The following is a 19,576-nucleotide window of genomic DNA, read 5'->3' on the forward strand; positions in this document are numbered from 1 at the left end:
GGCAGCACCCAGCCCATGTCTGAGGAATGCATATCAGTGTGTGTCTGTGCTTCTTCCTCCTCTGCTGTAAAGATAAGCTCAGAACTGTGTGTGTGTGTGTGTGTGTGTGTGTGTGTGTGTGTGTGTGTGTGTGTGTGTGTGTGTGTGTGTGTGTGTGTGTGTGTGTGTGTGTGTGTGTGTGTGTGTGTGTGTGTCCTTACTTAAGTCCAAATTGGGGATTTTCATCAGCTCACACACCAGTTGATTGGGGACACCATTGCCATTGAGGACGAAAACCACGGTCCCCAATTAGATTTCATTGCAGTTGCATTCAGCATGCTCCAATATGGGTTTCTGTCTGAAAATCTCCATAGTCCCCAAAACTTGTTTTTGTCAGATATTTTGTGTGTGTGTGTGGTCCTGACTCCACTCCCCCCACCAATCTGTGTATGACTCTATGTTCCCCCTAGTGGAAGTGTGTGGAACTGCCGACCCCAAAAGTAGGTTACACGATAATAAAATCATAGAAGGGAAATATGAACCTGGAAGCCTACATAGTAAATGATAACTTAGCAATAACTTAACAAAAAATAAAGTCTGACTGTGAAATGAATATTCATAAGGATTTATCTAGTTCTATCCATAGCTAGAAATGTAGCTGGCACTGCAGTAGCATGCATATACCAGTGCTACATGCTACATGCTATCTGCTGAAGTGATGTGGATTTGTCTAGGGCTTTTTTAACTTTAAATAAACTTAACTTGCTTAAAGTTAAGTACAATTGTGAGACACTCAGTCAATTTTGTGAAACCTAATTCCTCAATTTGCACCAACTTGAAGACCGTGTTGGCATTATTAGCCAAGTCTATGTGCACTCTAATGCATTGCAAGCTCTTGGAAGCACATAGCTACCATTACTGAGCCTACTTCTCCAAACCCTACTGTAGAACATGTCTGTTGTCAACATGAGTCAATGATCACACAGAATGTACATAACTGCATCTAATCCGTGTCTTCAGTAACTGGCAAGTGCAATACAGAACCCAAGGGAAAGTTAACTAGACCTCTGTGCATTCTGACTGGATGAGAGTACACAGTACGGTGGCTCATGACAGTCAAACAGTGAGAGTAAAAACAATGCTGAATGTCGTTCTCTGAAGTGTATCAGTTCCTGTGTATCCAGCTGGTTTATCTTGCTTTAAGAGCATTTATATGCATAACAGTAATGCATTCATGTTCAGGAAATTTTGTCCATGCAAATAGAGCTATTCTTGTTATGTTTAACAGTGATATGGATCTACTGCTGTTAAAGTACTAGACATTTATTGTGGTTTTTATTTTTTTATTATTTCAGACTGCTATTATCAGTGTGTAACAATACTGAATATCAAGCTGGCACAATACAGAATTCAGTACACCATCTTCATCCCCCCTTCATTCTGTCCTGGCCGACACACCATCTTGTTTAGTTGCACTACCCCTCCATCACGAACCAGTGCCTACCCAAAACCTCCCCAATATTAAAGTTATTCTAAGTCTTGTTACGCGGTTTCTAAGCTAGTCACGTACAACAAGCATCTCCTCACGATCCACTGGCTGTCTGTCCTCTGAATATACTGTGAAAAACCTTGGTCTCTGTGAACAGCCCAGGCTCCAAAACATTGTGGTCCAGGCTGCACCAACCAGCCAATCACTGACAAGAAGGATTGGGAGTTTGCATGCATGCACATGAAGGAGGGTTGGGGGAGTAGAGTAGACGAGAAAAGTTAGCTAGAGGACTGTCTTTTTTGATATGGCTGACACAGGACCAAAAAGGAGACGTTCAGATGCTCATCTGGCCAAGAACAGGGAAAAGAAGAAGGAACAAGCCAAGTCTGTATTTAAATGTTCTAACCCTTATGCGCATTCATGTCAGGGAGTACGAGAGGGGGAGAGGTGGAGATGGGGAGGGGCAAGCTAGCTCCATTTTGTTCGATACCATTTTTCAACGTCAACAGAAGTGACATCAACCAACCGTGCTTAGAGTACCTTTAAGCTTCTGACTTTTTTGTGACTGATTTAATTTTTTTTTGGTCATTTGTTATGCTCTGTTGTGTTTGCCTATTCCTGACATGATGATGAATTAAACTTGATCCATAGAGTTCCCTGCCTGCCATTTCCTGCACTGGTTTCAACCTCCTTGCTCTCCTTGATGACATCTTACCTATGTTAATTTCATTATTATGTTGCTGTTAAAAACATAGCATTGGGGTGTCCTGGTGGCTCACACCGGTAGAGCGCTTACCATGTAGGCTGAGTCCTTGCTGCGGCGGAGCTGGGTTCGAATCCGGCCTGAGCTCCCTTTGCTGCGTGTCTTCCCCTCTATCACCCCCCTTTTTATCTCTGTCGGTATGAACCACCAATGGAGCAAACCATGTTGATAGCTTGCTATTGCTAGTTAGTCTACATAGATCTTCTTTGGACCCTAGTGCCCCCAAACAACCATTTTAAAATAGTTTAAAAAGGCGTATGCAGCCTTTTGTTGATACAAAAATGATTAGAGTTAATTAACTTACTGACGTTCCTGCTTTATCAAAAATAAACATCATTTTAGGTGTGGATTTTGGTCAGTAGTATTTAGTTTGAGGGAACAAAAACAAAGACAAACACTGTATAATGACTGACAACAACAGAGCCTTGAACTCTGAGTATAGAACTAATAATGTATGTCTAAATGTGAAGAACTTGTTAGCTGCAGTATCTGCAGTATCTTAATGTGAAACAGATCACTAAGGTTTGGAATAAATCATAATAACCTTCTTCACAAAACCAATATCAGGATATATTTCCCCATTATTTAGAGTCACATGGATCCAAATGTTCTGGGATAGAGGTATTATGTTTTCATACCATGCATCCTTCATTTTTGTCTTTCCTCAGCAGACTTAATCTATTCTATTCATCTATTATATGTATTAACTCCATTTTCTGAACAGCAGTAAAAGCTTACGGTATGGTGACAAAGTTGATCTTTTGTTGTCTTTTTTGTTATAATGTAATCTTGATTTAACTAAAGGTGAATGGAAGTGAAACAATTTTTTCTTGACTTCTATATTACAAATCAAGCCGACTGCTTTAATCACTGTTCTAATAAACTACTGATAACATAGGCCCTAATTATCAATATGCTACATGCTATACAGGGTAGGATATAGCACTGCTGGATGAGTTTCAGTATTCTGAAAATTGTAAACAATACTGCATACTGGGTGAGCAGTATTTGTGAGTGTAGTTGAACTTAATACTACTACTACTACTACTACTACTAATAATAATAATAATAATGTTTATTATTATTATTATTATTATTATCATTATTATTATTATTATTATTATTATTATTATATCTTTATAGCTATTTTCTAAAAGGTCTGTACTCTTGTGACTTATGCAATAAAAAATAGTCACCACTGACTAAAGTGTAAAACACTCATATAATGCACCATTCAGTCCACACACGACTACAAAAATAAGATTAACACCGCCTCCAATAAGCAAAACTACATTGTAAAGTCCGCCCCCGCCCGCCCCCCCCCCCCCCCCCCCCCCACTTCCGAAAGGTAGCACGTGCGTGTCTTCCCGGCAGGTCTGCGCATGTGCCATGGTCAGTGTCGCACAGACTGCCAGCAGGATGCCATGGAGGAGGAACATTTTAAGGTAAGCAAAACGTTTTATTGAAACAACAGGGTTTTGTGCAGTGTGCCAACATCCAGCCGTTTAATGACTGACATCCGTAAAAAAATAAATAAAAAAAAGTGCTGCTTACTAGTTTCTGTTGAATTGGTGCAGATGACCGGACATTTAAGCTTGAGCGCTAATGGCCGTAACACCTGCTGTTAGCTAACTAATGCTAAGTAGTGGGAGCTGGTGGTGCTGGAGTTCGTAGCAGGGTTTAGCAGTTAGATTACCTGTCACTGCAGCATGCAAGTTAAGGCCAAAGAGTTTTGTCGCCATTTGTATTAAAGATCCTGGTCCTGACAGTTAAAGGTAATGCAGCATATCATAGCTGCATTAGCTATGCAGGCTAATTGTGAAGTGAGCTAGCAGAGTGAGTCTCGGACACAGGTGCACTACTTAGTTTGGAGAGAAAAAAAGCGCACAGATTAGCGCCAGTCTTGGTGAGCCTTATTCTGTGAATGTTATTACAGTTTGTGATTAAAAAAAAATTAATTATACAGTCTTTCGAGGAGGGGATGCGTTATTGAATTTTGAGTAGATTTTGCTGATTGCAGTGATAAGAATGATCCGCTATTTAACGTTATTTCTTGAAGGGTCTTGCACTAAGCTTTTCAATCAGGTGTGGTTTAAACTTTGCTACAAGCCAATGTGTTTAGTGTATTGTAATGAAAACACATTGTTCCAATTATTTAATTGAAATTGTGTTCCAGGACTGTACATTGTCAGATTTTAAAGGGGATCTATAAATAACTTTAATATATCCATATCTTGTGTGTATAATATAAATAAGCAATGTGTTTGATAGAAAAGGGTTAATACTTTAATGACCTTCACATTGCATTTGCTTTTTAAGAGGTTTTTATTATGAGGGTTGATAGTCTGCTTTAGTGTTTAGGTATGGTATCAATACAAAATGATGTCCAAACATGTATGAAACTAATGTTAGTTAACTGAGAATCTGATCTTAGTGAGTCTCATAGATAAGTATTCTCTCCAACAGGTAGGATGGCTAACATTGGAAGTTCAATGGAGAGAGTGAGGAAGAAGAAACGAGTCACTCCACAACAAGATGCAGAGCAACACATTCAGCTGAAAATTGATAAGGCTGGACTCGAAGAGCGTTTTATCAATCTGCACAAAGGTTAGTTTTTGTATTTTTGATTTATCTAATGTTTTTCTATTATTGTTAAGTCAACACTGCATCTGATGCATATCTCATTTATTAAGGTAACTTTGTTAATAAGTCTATGTGGATTGGGAGAGCTGGATTATGCAGTATTTTTGAGCCATTTTGGTAATATTTGGTTAAAGTCTCTGTACATACATGTAATGAATCAGATGCTCAGAGAAATAACTCCACCCAATGCTGCTGCACACCCTGTATTTTTTTCTTGCTACAAGGTCCCTGTCTCTATGCAGAGTCTTCATGTCTGCATTATGATGCATCTTGTAATCAAAAAAATGTCCACACTTCCATTCATTACTTGTTATATAATTGTGAATTTAGTAATACTCTGTGGTTTTGAAAACTTCCAAGGCACACACAGACTTTGCTGATGGCCCACCATCTAACACAATATTGTTGCACAGCTTTGCTATAGCTCCCAGAACAGTAGATTCTGATTTAAAATATGGCATGCTGCTGTAGTAGATGAAAAATATTGATATGGTGTTTTATTTTTCCTTATTTTAAAGGTCGGGGTGTTTTTGCTACTGAGGCTTTCAGAATAGGAGATTTTGTGCTTGAATACCGTGGCAAACTTCTCAAACAGGACGTCCCCCTTTCTTTGAGGCACTATGATGACACAGAAGCAGTGTTCCTGTTTGATTTTCAGTGGAAAGGGAAAAATTATTGGTAAGTAAGAGTGAATATGCCCTTCCTTGCAGGTGTAATCCGTAGGAATGCATGACATGGGCAGTTTTCCCCCTTTTTCCATGCAAATTACATTTTAAAAATCCACAGAAACCACTGAATATATTACAAACAGGAACGTTTAATGTGGAGAAATGTTGCAGGGACGACTTGAACCATCATACTGGTGTCATTGTATGCATCAAAAGGTGCGAATGACACATTCTTGAAATGCTTTAGAGGAGCTTTTAAAGTATTGAGGTATATATGGTGTATCGTGATAATGCCTGAAATTATCATGATATTATTATTAGGCCATATCGCCCAGCCCTTATCTGTACAGTTTTCTACCCAGGAAAACTCAAATGAGACATTTGATGGTTAAACATGGTTACTTCACGAGCACTTGGATTCTAGAGTTCTGTGTCTTCACTGGCCTCATGTAAAATGGATATTCACTCTAAAATAAAGTACATTTTGTCAGGTGAAAGGGTCAAAGACGAATAAGGATTTAAAATGTGAAAATATATGACAGTGTCTAAAAATGCCTATTTAAGCTCTTTCTATGTTTATTAGACTGTTCTGTATACAACTCAACAACAGAGAATAACTTTAAGAATAAAATTTGCGTATTTTTTGTGGATTGTATGCAAAATGTATGAAAAATGTCCTTCCTGGGTAACGGGAATGGATTTTAAAATAATTCAAATTTCTACCATTGTTAGCTTATAAAAGTTAATAGATATCAATTTTTAGAGTTAAACAAACAATTACTGCTCAGAAAAACATAGTTTTATCAAAAATGTTTGCGATATATTTGGTTAGTTATACTGGAATGGGCTTACTAGGTGCTCTTGATCGTACAATCTTTCATGCCAAAAAGAGAAAAAAACTGGAAAATGTATTAGAATACTTTACAGTAAAGGCAAAAATATTTGTCATTGTATCCTCAACTCAAGAAAACCTGATTGTGTAAGATAATATTACATTTTAGGTTAGATTACTTCACTGCATCACTGTTACCCGGAGTGACATGTTGTTATCCAGGAATGACGTACTGCAAGATTTCAAAGTTTTTCACGACTCATGAATATATCTTTTCAACAGTCATACATAGTACAAAGGGAGAGACACTGAGAACTGTTAAATATTTGAAAAATGATTTTTCAATCTCAATTTCAAAAACAGAACTGACCGTTTAACAGAAGACAAGTCAGGTCGAGAAAGAAAGAAAGAAGGAAAGAGAAAGAAAGAAAGAGATGGAGTCAATTTGACCCTTGAGGACGGTATGAGGGTTAAATGTAGGCATTTCATAAATTAATTTTGCTGGCATTTCATAAATTGTGTGCGGGGGGTTAACGACTCTGCCTTTTGAATGATCACAAATGAGGCCTAACATTAATTTTAATGCTAGGCTCCAAACAAATCTTCATAACTCAAAACTGAGGATCTCACTATGTAAATTCATAAATTTTCAGAAAGAGTAGGACCTGATGTATGTAGGGATGTACTGTATAAAGTGTTCATGTAGTATGAAATATGTGGACATGTTCATAGTTCAAACTTGGAAGAAGAAGGAAATCTTAACTGTTTCTATCATGAATTGAAGAAAAAATACAACTAAACATCATAAAATATCAGACACACATAAGTCTATTATTAATATAATATTACAATATCAACTTGATGCTTAAAAACTGACAAAATACGAAATAAAATACTATATTCATCAACATGTCCATTGTGGATAACAGAGGACATGTCCTGGGTAACAGAAGATCTTCGTTATCCAAGGAGGACATATTGTCATCCAGGGAGGACAAATAAGCTATTTTCCCGCCAAAACTTGGCCAAACAATGGCCTAGATAACTAAAACATAACGTAGTCTTCATCACATCAATGATAGATTTCACATGGAAAAGCCATTTTTTAAATAATAAAACCAGCATATGTTTTATAAGCGTTATCCAGAAAGACACATGATTTTAGGACATCATACACCAGTGACCAAAAAGGTCCAAATATCAGCATTTAAAGAGAGACTTATTGACCTTTCAAGAAGTTGTCTGGGTGCATCAGAGTCTTCTTGATTATGATGTAGCTGGTCAAATGACTACAGAAATGCTTTATGGGTAATGGTGGAATTTCAATGTCTGTTACCCAGTGAGGACATTAGGGAAATCCAAAAATGCGGACAAAAGTATTACTTGTGTAAAAATGTAAAAAAGCCTTGGGTTGTTACTGTATTAGTAGGTATTATTGCAAACAACACCACAGTAGATTATGTATATATTTCTTAATTTTTTTTGCCATTTTGTCAAATTTTTATAGTTAGATTTAAGCCCGGACGTTACTCAGGAAGGACATTTTGGTACTTTTGAGCACCATAGCGCCTTAAATGTTTATTTCTTACAATAGGTAATGATATAAGTAAGTAAAGAGGAGTGAGTTGGAGAACATAATGTAGTGTTTTAAAATGTTTATTTATTTATTACATAATAAATATGCTTCGGACCCTGAAATTGAGACGTCTCGTCTTTGACCCGAAAATTGAAATATAGTGTAAATCTTCATTTAATCAGCCCCAGTAACAGATATTGTGATGCTTTCATCTCTACAATAATCCTTCTCGAAAAAAAACACCAGTTGATGGTAAAACTGAGAAAATCGCAGCGCCCAGCACGAGGTTCATGTCATACTTCAGTGGCTTGCTCAGCTGTTGAATTAAACTTTCCCTTCTCTCCAGTCTTTCTTTATCCAAATTTTACGTTTTTTTTAACTGTCTTACTATGCTGAACACTGTATACAAACCAAGTTAGCAACTTTTGGTCTCAACTTTATTGTTCTTTTTCTTAAGTCTTGATGCATCAGTTGAAGACAAGTCGCTTGGAAGGCTGGTGAACGATGACAACCGAAAGCCTAACTGCAAGATGAAAACTATTGATATTGTTGGGATGCCACACCTATGCTTGTTTGCTATAAAAGACATTACCCCAGGTGAAGAAGTAACATACAACTACGGCGATGCAGACTGGCCTTGGCGCAAACAGGTACACCAGCATTTGAGTTAAATTGTGATGCCATTTATTTTGGTTGTTTGAGTATGAATGTAACGTGCCTTTCCATGATGTATCCTAGAGTTGGGTGGTATCCAGCTTTTGATGCCTTAAAGCCTTGCATGAATTTAACTTGCTTGAACGTCTCATAACACTGAGCAGTTAAAATGTTCCCAGACATGACATAAATGGAGCCACCTACATCCTCACACACTTAAGTTCAAACTTTAAGTCTTGTTGGTTTCTTAAATTGTATCCTGTTTGTGTTTCCAGCAGAAATCATCACCTGAAGTCTGGAAGCAGACTGTGGATGAGAGTGACAGACCTCAGGTAGGAGCCACATTACTGCATAGACTACTTAATCCCTCAGGGATGAGACGGTATTGGTAATCTGTGTTGTATATAGTGGGTCAGTGAGTATGAATTACCTCCCAGCACTTCTCTTATGGCAGCCCAAGTAGTCTGTGTCCATAAGTACTTCTCATGTCTGTGTGTCTGCTGTTGGGATGGACTCTGTCTGTCAGTTACCACACTACAAGTATGTCTAGACTGACAAACTGGTGTCTAAAGGTTTCATCTAACGGACGTCCCCAATTGGTTTTGGTCAGCAAGTGTGTGTGTTTTGAACGACCCCAAAAGTATGTCTAGACTGACAAACTAAACTAAGTTTCACTTGCTTGAACGTCTCATAACACTGAGCAGTTAAAATGTTCCCAGACGTGACATAAATGGAGCCACCTACATCCTCACACACTTAAGTTCAAACTTTAAGTCTTGTTGGTTTCTTAAATTGTATCCTGTTTGTGTTTCCAGCAGAAATCATCACCTGAAGTCTGGAAGCAGACTGTGGATGAGAGTGACAGACCTCAGGTAGGAGCCACATTACTGCATAGACTACTTAATCCCTCAGGGATGAGACGGTATTGGTAATCTGTGTTGTATATAGTGGGTCAGTGAGCATGAATTACCTCCCAGTACTTCTCTTATGGCAGCCCAAGTAGTCTGTGTCCATAAGTACTTCTCATGTCTGTGTGTCTGCTGTTGGGATGGACTCTGTCTGTCAGTTACCACACTACAAGTATTTCTAGACTGACAAACTGGTGTCTAAAGGTTTCATCTAACGGACGTCCCCAATTGGTTTTGGTCAGCAAGTGTGTGTGTGTTTTGAACGACCCCAAAAGTATGTCTAGACTGACAAACTGGTGTCTAAAGGTTTCATCTAACGGACGTCCCCAATTGGGTTTGGTCAGCAAGTGTGTGTGTTTTGAACGACCCCAAAAGTATGTCTACACTGACAAACTAAACTAAGTTTAACTTGCTTGAACGTCTCATAACACTGAGCAGTTAAAATGTTCCCAGACATGACATAAATGGAGCCACCTACATCCTCACACACTTAAGTTCAAACTTTAAGTCTTGTTGGTTTCTTAAATTGTATCCTGTTTGTGTTTCCAGCAGAAATCATCACCTGAAGTCTGGAAGCAGACTGTGGATGAGAGTGACAGACCTCAGGTAGGAGCCACATTACTGCATAGACTACTTAATCCCTCAGGGATGAGACGGTATTGGTAATCTGTGTTGTATATAGTGGGTCAGTGAGCATGAATTACCTCCCAGTACTTCTCTTATGGCAGCCCAAGTAGTCTGTGTCCATAAGTACTTCTCATGTCTGTGTGTCTGCTGTTGGGATGGACTCTGTCTGTCAGTTACCACACTACAAGTATGTCTAGACTGACAAACTGGTGTCTAAAGGTTTCATCTAACGGACGTCCCCAATTGGTTTTGGTCAGCAAGTGTGTGTGTGTTTTGAACGACCCCAAAAGTATGTCTAGACTGACAAACTAAACTTAGTTTAACTTGCTTGAACGTCTCATAACACTGAGCAGTTAAAATGTTCCCAGACGTGACATAAATGGAGCCACCTACATCCTCACACACTTAAGTTCAAACTTTAAGTCTTGTTGGTTTCTTAAATTGTATCCTGTTTGTGTTTCCAGCAGAAATCATCACCTGAAGTCTGGAAGCAGACTGTGGATGAGAGTGACAGACCTCAGGTAGGAGCCACATTACTGCATAGACTACTTAATCCCTCAGGGATGAGACGGTATTGGTAATCTGTGTTGTATATAGTGGGTCAGTGAGCATGAATTACCTCCCAGTACTTCTCTTATGGCAGCCCAAGTAGTCTGTGTCCATAAGTACTTCTCATGTCTGTGTGTCTGCTGTTGGGATGGACTCTGTCTGTCAGTTACCACACTACAAGTATGTCTAGACTGACAAACTGGTGTCTAAAGGTTTCATCTAACGGACGTCCCCAATTGGTTTTGGTCAGCAAGTGTGTGTGTGTTTTGAACGACCCCAAAAGTATGTCTAGACTGACAAACTGGTGTCTAAAGGTTTCATCTAACGGACGTCCCCAATTGGGTTTGGTCAGCAAGTGTGTGTGTTTTGAACGACCCCAAAAGTATGTCTAGACTGACAAACTAAACTAAGTTTCACTTGCTTGAACGTCTCATAACACTGAGCAGTTAAAATGTTCCCAGACGTGACATAAATGGAGCCACCTACATCCTCACACACTTAAGTTCAAACTTTAAGTCTTGTTGGTTTCTTAAATTGTATCCTGTTTGTGTTTCCAGCAGAAATCATCACCTGAAGTCTGGAAGCAGACTGTGGATGAGAGTGACAGACCTCAGGTAGGAGCCACATTACTGCATAGACTACTTAATCCCTCAGGGATGAGACGGTATTGGTAATCTGTGTTGTATATAGTGGGTCAGTGAGCATGAGTTACCTCCCAGCACTTCTCTTATGGTAGCCCAAGTAGTCTGTGTCCATAAGTACTTCTCATGTCTGTGTGTCTGCTGTTGGGATGGACTCTGTCTGTCAATTACCACACTACAAGTATGTCTAGACTGACAAACTGGTGTCTAAAGGTTTCATCTAACGGACGTCCCCAATTGGTTTTGGTCAGCAAGTGTGTGTGTTTTGAACGACCCCAAAAGTATGTCTAGACTGACAAACTGGTGTCTAAAGGTTTCATCTAACGGACGTCCCCACTTGGGTTTGGTCAGCAAGTGTGTGTGTTTTGAACGACCCCAAAAGTATGTCTAGACTGACAAACTAAACTAAGTTTAACTTGCTTGAACGTCTCATAACACTGAGCAGTTAAAATGTTCCCAGACGTGACATAAATGGAGCCACCTACATCCTCACACACTTAAGTTCAAACTTTAAGTCTTGTTGGTTTCTTAAATTGTATCCTGTTTCTGTTTCCAGCAGAAATCATCACCTGAAGTCTGGAAGCAGACTGTGGATGAGAGTGACAGACCTCAGGTAGGAGCCACATTACTGCATAGACTACTTAATCCCTCAGGGATGAGACGGTATTGGTAATCTGACAAACTAAACTAAGTTTAACTTGCTTGAACGTCTCTTGTTAACACTAAGTAGTTAAAATGTTACCAGATGTGACATAAAGCCCACTAAATAGGTTCATTTTTGAAAATGCAGATCAAAGGCTCTTGTTTTATTAAGTGGGTTTATATCGACCTTTGATTATTCCACTATATGTGTTCTTACTAGGGCTGTGAGTTTATCAACAAATCAAGTTTGAACAAATTTAAAATTACCTGTAATTCGTTCGAATAAATTTGAACACCCCAACAAAACATTGCAATGCATAACCAGCGATATAGTACAATATTCTAGAGCCAAACCCATACCAATTTATGTTGTCAACCTAAAACCACCAGTTTTTTTTCCTTCATATAGTGCATAGGGTCTAAGATTTGATACATTGGTCAAAGAGTGCTCACTCACATGCACACATGCTTTTTGTGTTTTAGCTGTTATCTGGTCCTGTGGATACATCTCCAATGGAAGATAAGATCAACTGCAACAGCAGCAGTCCAGGGGCAAATACCAGCCACTTTTCATCTTTCAATGTAATTGCTATTACATTATTGCACATTTTTGACTGTTAAGTGTTGTGTTTCCAGGTAATATTTGCTTTGCTGACCAAGGTCTTATCTAATTTAATTGCTGTCCTCATAGTGTCGAATGGCAAAACTGAGAAGGCACCATGAGGAATGCTTCAATCGACATAAAATTGCAGAGGAGCAGCGAAATGCTAAAGATAGACAACATACCACGATTCTGTTAAAGCGTGCACGGCAGGCTCAGAAACCGGCAGAACTGGATGCTCTTGTGAGTAATGTGAACATTGCTGTCTGCCCAACTCTTTTCCTCATGTGTATTACTAGGAGAGTCACTGCAAACCGGTTTATATATTTGCCAGGGACAGGGAAGGCAGCCATTTGCATTTTATTTTGATCAGTCTGTTTTCATTAAAAGTAATCTTGGCAAAAGTAATCTCAGATATGGCTTTGACCTACAATTAAAAATTAAGTACTCAATAATACCAAATGTATATCAGTGTAGAGCCTAAAAATACAGAGATTTATTTTCTTGTCTTCCCCTCAGTTGGACCATTTGAATGTTTTGACCAATTTAATTTGGGTGTGTAGAGGGCAAAATATGAGGCTGATCCACGTGCACACAATTTCAGCTGGACTGTTAAAATAAAGAGAACATTGAGTGCCAGTATGTATAGGCACCGTTTTAAAAATCTGATTACTTTTCTTTTTAGGGCATGTCATTTACGTTTTTTGGGCGCACATGCTCTTTTAGTATGGATCCTGTGCAATGTTTTATAAATGAGACACAGAACAGGAGGATCCTGCTTTCTGTGGCTTCAGCAAGGAAACCAGACTGCCTCCTTATGAGTTCTCAGTCTTGATTGGTTTAAGTGCGATGGGATTCCAGAACATTTTTTTCCTTTTTTTTCTGCGTAGAAAGAGAGAGAGAGATACATGGTTTACTGACCAAACACTCTATAATACTGATGACTATTGGAACTATTCAACACTTTTGATAAGAATATATGATTTACAGCAGCCATAAGTCCAAATTGTACTCATGAATTGCACCTGTGAACATGCATAAGCAGTGATAGAAAAAACATCTGAAATTAAAACTTTTGTCTGTCAACTGGTAACATTTTTATTTTCAGGCCCCAATTCCAAATTGGCAAAATACCTCTGGCATAGGGCTGGGTGATATGGATATCGTTTTATTGCCCAGCCCTACTCTGGCACAAAATATTGAAATTAGGACAACTATTTAAAGAAATTACCAGCACAAGATTTGTGGAATGTTTAGATGAATACGTTATGTTTCTTAATTTATTTATTTCTAGTGCACTTTATTTTCCATCTGCCAGCAGATGCATGGTTTTGCAAACCATGGCTGTAAATGTAATGCAGCTTCCTCACTTCAATGTAATGCATGTTTATAGCTATGTACAGCTATAGAAATACAGAATTTAAGAGACAGGATACTGTGCCTTCTTTTATGACTTGCTTACTTTTAGACATTAGTGAGAATAAGGCATTATCAAAATGTTTATTTTAATAACAATTGGTTTAATATTACTGAAAGTTTTGTTATTGTACTTGAACAGAGTATCATGTTTGCTTTAGATGATTTCTCATTTTTTCTCACATCTTTTCCTCAGCTGACTTCACAATCTCCCTTGGATGATGCCATTGAGGAGGAGCATGATGGTATTCAAGTATGTTCACATTAGACTGGGGGCCATGTTTATAATCACTCACATGTTCTTAATTAATCGAGCATTATTATAGCATTGAAAGGGTTGCTATTCATCTGCCTTTTTGTAAAGTCAAACTGAATTTGAATATTGCAAATAGAATGTTTGGTTTGTCTTTTTAGACACTAGCCTCATCAGACTCTTCATCGACGGATGAATCAACAATGGCCAGTGATCTAGTGGACAGTGGAGAGCCAGCAGCAGCAACAACAAAGGTGACACTACTGCATTGTAACATTAGCTTGTTATTTGGTTTTCAGCAGTTTTCCACAACATGGATAACATCAGTGTTATCATTTGGCATCATTTATAAAAACATCACGGTTTAGAATGAGTTTGGTTCAACAATTTTTAACTGACAGTAGTGCAGTTATTCTCTTCGACCTACTTAAAAATTTGATTTTTTAAATTTGATTTAAAAGACAATAAAACAAAGCACAAAATCTCAGAAATGTTTTATTAAATAAATTGCCTTTTAAATACAATAACAAGAGCAAGCAAATGACTTCGGATTATAGAGGCTGATACCAAACTTAGCTAAAACCATGGAAAATGTAAATTATTTAAGCCCTGCATTAACTATCAACTGATGATCATTGATTTAAATATGGCAAACCTAAAGTCTTCAAAAAGAAGAGACAAGAGAAGTAGCTACTTCACCTTGTTTGGGAATGCATTAAGCAATGAACATACACACTCGCATATGTCAGATTTTTATGCAGGGCTGATTTACAAAACAAAAACAAAAAAACAAACATAAATGTAATTTAAGTTAAGTTGTAAGTTCCTTTGGCCCTGCCTCCTTTCACATCTAGAATCTACCCTAAAAATGGCAGGAATATTGTTCATTATTTATTTATGACCTTGTTCCAGTGTTTGACACGTTAGTGATGCTGTCTATGTGTTAGCATGTTTGACATGTTTCCACTCAGAAATAACTGTCGAACAATGCCAGCCCAGCACCCTTTCCCTTAGAGCTGATTTGAAAGCAGTGGGTGGGTCCTCCAGCTCCACTGTCTCTTGTGAATTAGCGATAGTGCAACAGTGTCGTCTTCTTTGTATTCATTTATTGTGTCATCTTTTGCTTTTTACGTTAAAAATGGCTGGAAAACAGCTTTGAGGCACATTACTGCAGTTTACTCGTGAGGAGTATGGTTCAGAATGGTAACAATCTCACAAATTCTCTTGCCATTTGACAGCCAAGTGTATTCGTTGTATGAATATGTACATCAGACCATGATGTCTATATTCAGTTGGTGCAGGATCAACACCTGTACTGTTGCACCCTGAGTCATAACAGTAGTGTACAATTTGATGTGTGAATTATCTCTTTTATTTGAATAAAATTTGGTAAATGTGCCTTATTTTTCCCATATACAGCTAAAAGAGAGAAAGTTTATGTAATAAAAGTGCAGTCCATCAACACAGTGCAACAACCTTTGCATTTTTGTTTCCTCAAGGCCCCTAGGTATAAGGAAAAATCCCCTGATTCATCCGATAACACAGACTATAATGACTCAGACTACGCTCCGGACTCTGAAGGAAGTTCCTCTGAGCTTGATGAGGACATAGAACTCCATCCAGTTGCAAAAAAGCCTCTGCTGTCTCTACGATATCCCCTTTTATCTTCAACAAGCCAAGCCATTGATTCTGAAACTCCCGTAAAAAAACCCACCACAGACAGCCCTAAGAAAAGGAACTCCAACACTCCAAGGAAGAGAAAGAGGTCATCTCCTCATTCGGAGAAGAGCAACTCGAACACTCCAAAGAAAAGCAGAATCCAACATCTTTCGGACTCAATCAAAGTATTCCCTCCCTCAAAGTCTCAAAGTCGTCGAGTATATAACAAAAGACACTACTGTCTCTATTGCCTCAAGCCTTTTTCAAAAATTGCACGACACCTGGAAGCTGTGCACGGAAATGTAGAAGAGGTTGCCAGAGCATTTCTATATCCGAAGAACTCAAAAGAGAGACGCAATGCGTTAAATATTCTGAGACGGCGTGGAAACTTTGCCTATAATGCTTGTGTTGTAAGTAAGGGAGCTGGAGAGCTCCAGGCCTGCTACAGACCTCGAAAAGCTAGATCTGCTTTTGATTTTATTCATTGTTTTCATTGTCAAGGACTCTATGCCAAGAGGACTCTGTGGAAGCACATGAAAATCTGTCCAGCCCGGGGAGAAACCGATGATGAATCCAGGACTGGGAAGCAGCGAGTTCGATCCAAATGTGCCCTTAAAACTGCTGTTGTTCATGAGATTAGTGAGGGCTTGAAGAGTGTGATTTCCTGCATGACCTATGATGAGGTCACTCGGACGATCCAAAATGACAAACTTCTACTGCAGTTTGGACAACACCTCTTTGATCTAAACGGGTCAAGAAAGAACAGACATGACTTAATAAGACAAAGACTTCGAGAACTTGGGCGACTGTTAGTAGTTGCTCAGAAGAAAACTTCTATTCGGAAAGCAGAGGAACTCATCTACCCATCCAACTTCAGCAGTGTGATATCTGCAGTGAAAGAGTTGGCTGGGTACAACCCAGAGAACAACACATTTCTCACACCTTCCTTAGCCCTAAAAGTTGGCCACAGTCTGGGTGTACTTTGCGAGCTAGTAGAGACTGATAATTTGTCCACAGTCAACAGAGACAACACCCTGGTGGAATATGCTCGTGAATTCAAGACCATTAAAAGTTTCAGATGGAAGGCACTGATAACCAGAGGCGCAACAACCACTATGAAAGAGCTGAAGTGGAATGCACCTCCAATTTTACCTTTCACTGAAGACGTCAAATGTTTGGACTCTCACATGGAGAAGGTTAAAGATGTTGCTGAAAAAATGATGAAACTCTCTCCCTCTGCAAACAGCTATGCAACACTTGCCAAAGTGACGTTGGCACAGGTGATCATTTTCAACAGAAGAAGAGAAGGAGAGGTGTCCAGGATGGAGTTTGCCACTTTCATGGCGAGGAAAAAGTCAGAACTCAACAAGGACATGGAGGCCTGTCTCACCCCTCTTGAGAAGAAGATGTGTGATTTCTTCACCAGAGTCGAAATCCGGGGAAAACGAGGAAGAGCAGTCCCTGTGCTGCTAAAGCCATCAATGCTCTCAGCCATGGAGCTCCTAGCTCAAACTCGTGAGTTGTGTGGAGTCCTCAAAGAGAACTTTTACATGTTTGCTAGACCAGGTGCTTTGTCTGCTTACAGAGGGGGAGAATGCATCCAAAAGTTTGCAAGGGAGAGTGGTGCTAAAAATCCAGAGGTCTTAACATCAACAAGGCTGCGAAAGCACATCGCTACAATGTCACAGGTACTCAATCTTCAAGAAAATGAATCAGACCAACTTGCAGACTTTCTGGGTCACGACATTCGTGTGCACAGGCAGTATTACCGCCTGCCACAGGGAACACTACAGCTCGCCAAAATGAGCAAAGTGCTTTTGGCGGTGGAGAAGGGGACCCTCTCAAAGTATAAAGGTCAAGCCCTTGACGACATTGAGATTGACCCTGAAGGTATGGATGTGTGTATATTAGTACAATTATATTAAGGTTAGATGTGAGCCATGGCTATTGTCTCATGAGAAATGCATCATCACTGCTCTGTATTTTTCCTCATTGGCAAATGTGTATAATCATGTTATCTATAATATTAATATACAAAACTACTTGTGTAAATGTGTAATTTAAGTAATGCAGGAAGTCCATTCTGAGTTTTAATCTTAAGGCTACTATTCCTAAGGGTTTTTTTTTTTTGGTTTTCTTACATTGTCACTTCAGAAAGAGTTGAGTGTTCACAAGAACCAGACGTATCAAGTGATGAGGATGAGCCTGCCACCGCCAACTCAGCCACGGACACCACAGCTGAAGACGATCATGAGGCAGAGGTGACATCTGCCCTTCTCCCCACTTCTTCTGATGCCACTCTCAATCAAGGTAAAATTCAGATAGGATTCATGTTTTGTACTAAGTGACAGTAATGTATCCAGTCAAACCCCAAAGTTGGGTATGATGACAGAATCTGCACTGTACTCAGTCAGTACATGCTGTAGCAGTCCTATAGCAGGTTGTAGTATTGGATAATTAGTAAAAGTAGTTAACATAACTCATTCATATTATCCTCAGATAAGTTTAAATTAATTTACATGTAATTTAAAATCACAAACTATGATGCCTTTTCGTTTTAAAACTCTTAACTTATAACTAACCAACTATTTATGGTCTTCCATTGTTTGTCACTTGACCTCTGTTGTCCTTGCACATTTAACATTGGTACTGACAGAAGGGTAACTTGACATCCCCTTTTCTCTTTTCTTTACAGATAGAGATAACTCTAAACGTAAGTGGGATGACAGTGAGGTGCGTGCTGTTGAAAGACACATGATGCGCTTCATACACGCTTGCAAGGTACCGCAGAAGATTGACTGTCTTCGGTGTATCAATGCAGAGCCCTATGCACTGAGAGACCGCAACTGGACTGGTGTAAAAAATTACGTCAGAAATCGAATCACTGCCTTGAAGAGAAAGGCTTGTGCTAAACAATAAGAACATTTTATGTTGCTTTTCAGATCATTGTTAAGTTCATATTTCTCTTTTGGAAGTAATAGACTCAGCTTGTTACTGAGCTAATGGACAAAATCTTGAACTCTTCTGTTGTTAAAGTGTACCCTGGTAAAGTATACTTGTTTGATGTATACTGTAAGTTGAAGCATACCTGTTATTTGAACCTGTTTCGGTTTACAGAATAGTAGCACTTTGAGACTGGCCCTTCCTGTTACTTAAATGGCCAATTATGTAGCCATTAGTATGTTTCTAATGGCATTAATATGTTGTATGCCACAGAAATTGTTGCTCTGAGCTTCGTAGTCAACTAACGACTGTACTGTCAGTCTGTCACTGTCAGCCAAGTTCTTGACTCCTATGGAAAATCTGTAATTTTAGAAGACTTTCCATTTCCTCTGTTGGGCTCTGGTACATGATGTTCATGCATTGTGTTAGTAAAACACATTTTGACAGCATACCTTATTTTGTTGGGTGATTTATTTTCATGCAGATTTGATTGTGGTGCCAATGTGGCTAATATATTCAGTCTAGATCTTATTTAGAACAAGGTGTTTCCTACAGAATTTTGTTGAAACCCAACTGTTGTGGCTAGGCACGGGGATAGTCCTGTCAATATAAAACTTGTTAGTATGGCAAGGGTTGGCCATTAGTTTAGCCATCGTCCTTCAGTTGTTTTCGTTTATATTGAATAAGTTAAATAAGAGTAAGTTAATGCATTTCTTTAGATATGTCAAGAGCT

General features: G+C 38.9%; 3 protein-coding genes across 6 annotated transcripts in view; all 3 read left to right on the plus strand.

Annotated features, from left to right (window-relative positions):
- The window catches only part of add3a (adducin 3 (gamma) a), a 153,417-nt gene that overhangs the window by 72,987 nt on the left and 60,854 nt on the right, over window positions 1-19,576 (plus strand). The gene's annotated exons all lie outside the window — the stretch shown is intronic.
- On the plus strand, window positions 4,354-9,378 carry LOC131974156 (N-lysine methyltransferase KMT5A-A-like). 2 transcript variants are annotated; one of them, XM_059336345.1, is made up of 4 exons: window positions 4,354-4,838; window positions 5,393-5,552; window positions 8,408-8,600; window positions 8,880-9,378. In XM_059336345.1, exons 1-4 carry the CDS (start codon window positions 4,703-4,705, stop codon window positions 8,994-8,996), a joined length of 606 nt encoding a protein of 201 aa, XP_059192328.1. In that variant the 5' UTR covers window positions 4,354-4,702; the 3' UTR covers window positions 8,997-9,378. The 2 variants fall into 2 exon arrangements, with proteins under 2 accessions (XP_059192328.1, XP_059192336.1); XM_059336353.1 differs by having other exon boundaries at window positions 8,883-9,378.
- On the plus strand, window positions 11,689-19,294 carry LOC131974118 (uncharacterized). Of its 2 annotated transcripts, XM_059336272.1 has the most exons (8): window positions 11,689-11,942; window positions 12,455-12,553; window positions 12,663-12,815; window positions 14,185-14,241; window positions 14,403-14,495; window positions 15,741-17,790; window positions 18,055-18,210; window positions 18,596-19,294. In XM_059336272.1, exons 2-8 carry the CDS (start codon window positions 12,485-12,487, stop codon window positions 18,817-18,819), a joined length of 2,802 nt encoding a protein of 933 aa, XP_059192255.1. In that variant the 5' UTR covers window positions 11,689-11,942; window positions 12,455-12,484; the 3' UTR covers window positions 18,820-19,294. The 2 variants fall into 2 exon arrangements, with proteins under 2 accessions (XP_059192255.1, XP_059192263.1); XM_059336280.1 differs by having other exon boundaries at window positions 11,932-12,553.

Source organism: Centropristis striata, chromosome 1 (genome assembly GCF_030273125.1).
Source record: "Centropristis striata isolate RG_2023a ecotype Rhode Island chromosome 1, C.striata_1.0, whole genome shotgun sequence".
NCBI classification, from domain to species: domain Eukaryota; kingdom Metazoa; phylum Chordata; class Actinopteri; order Perciformes; family Serranidae; genus Centropristis; species Centropristis striata.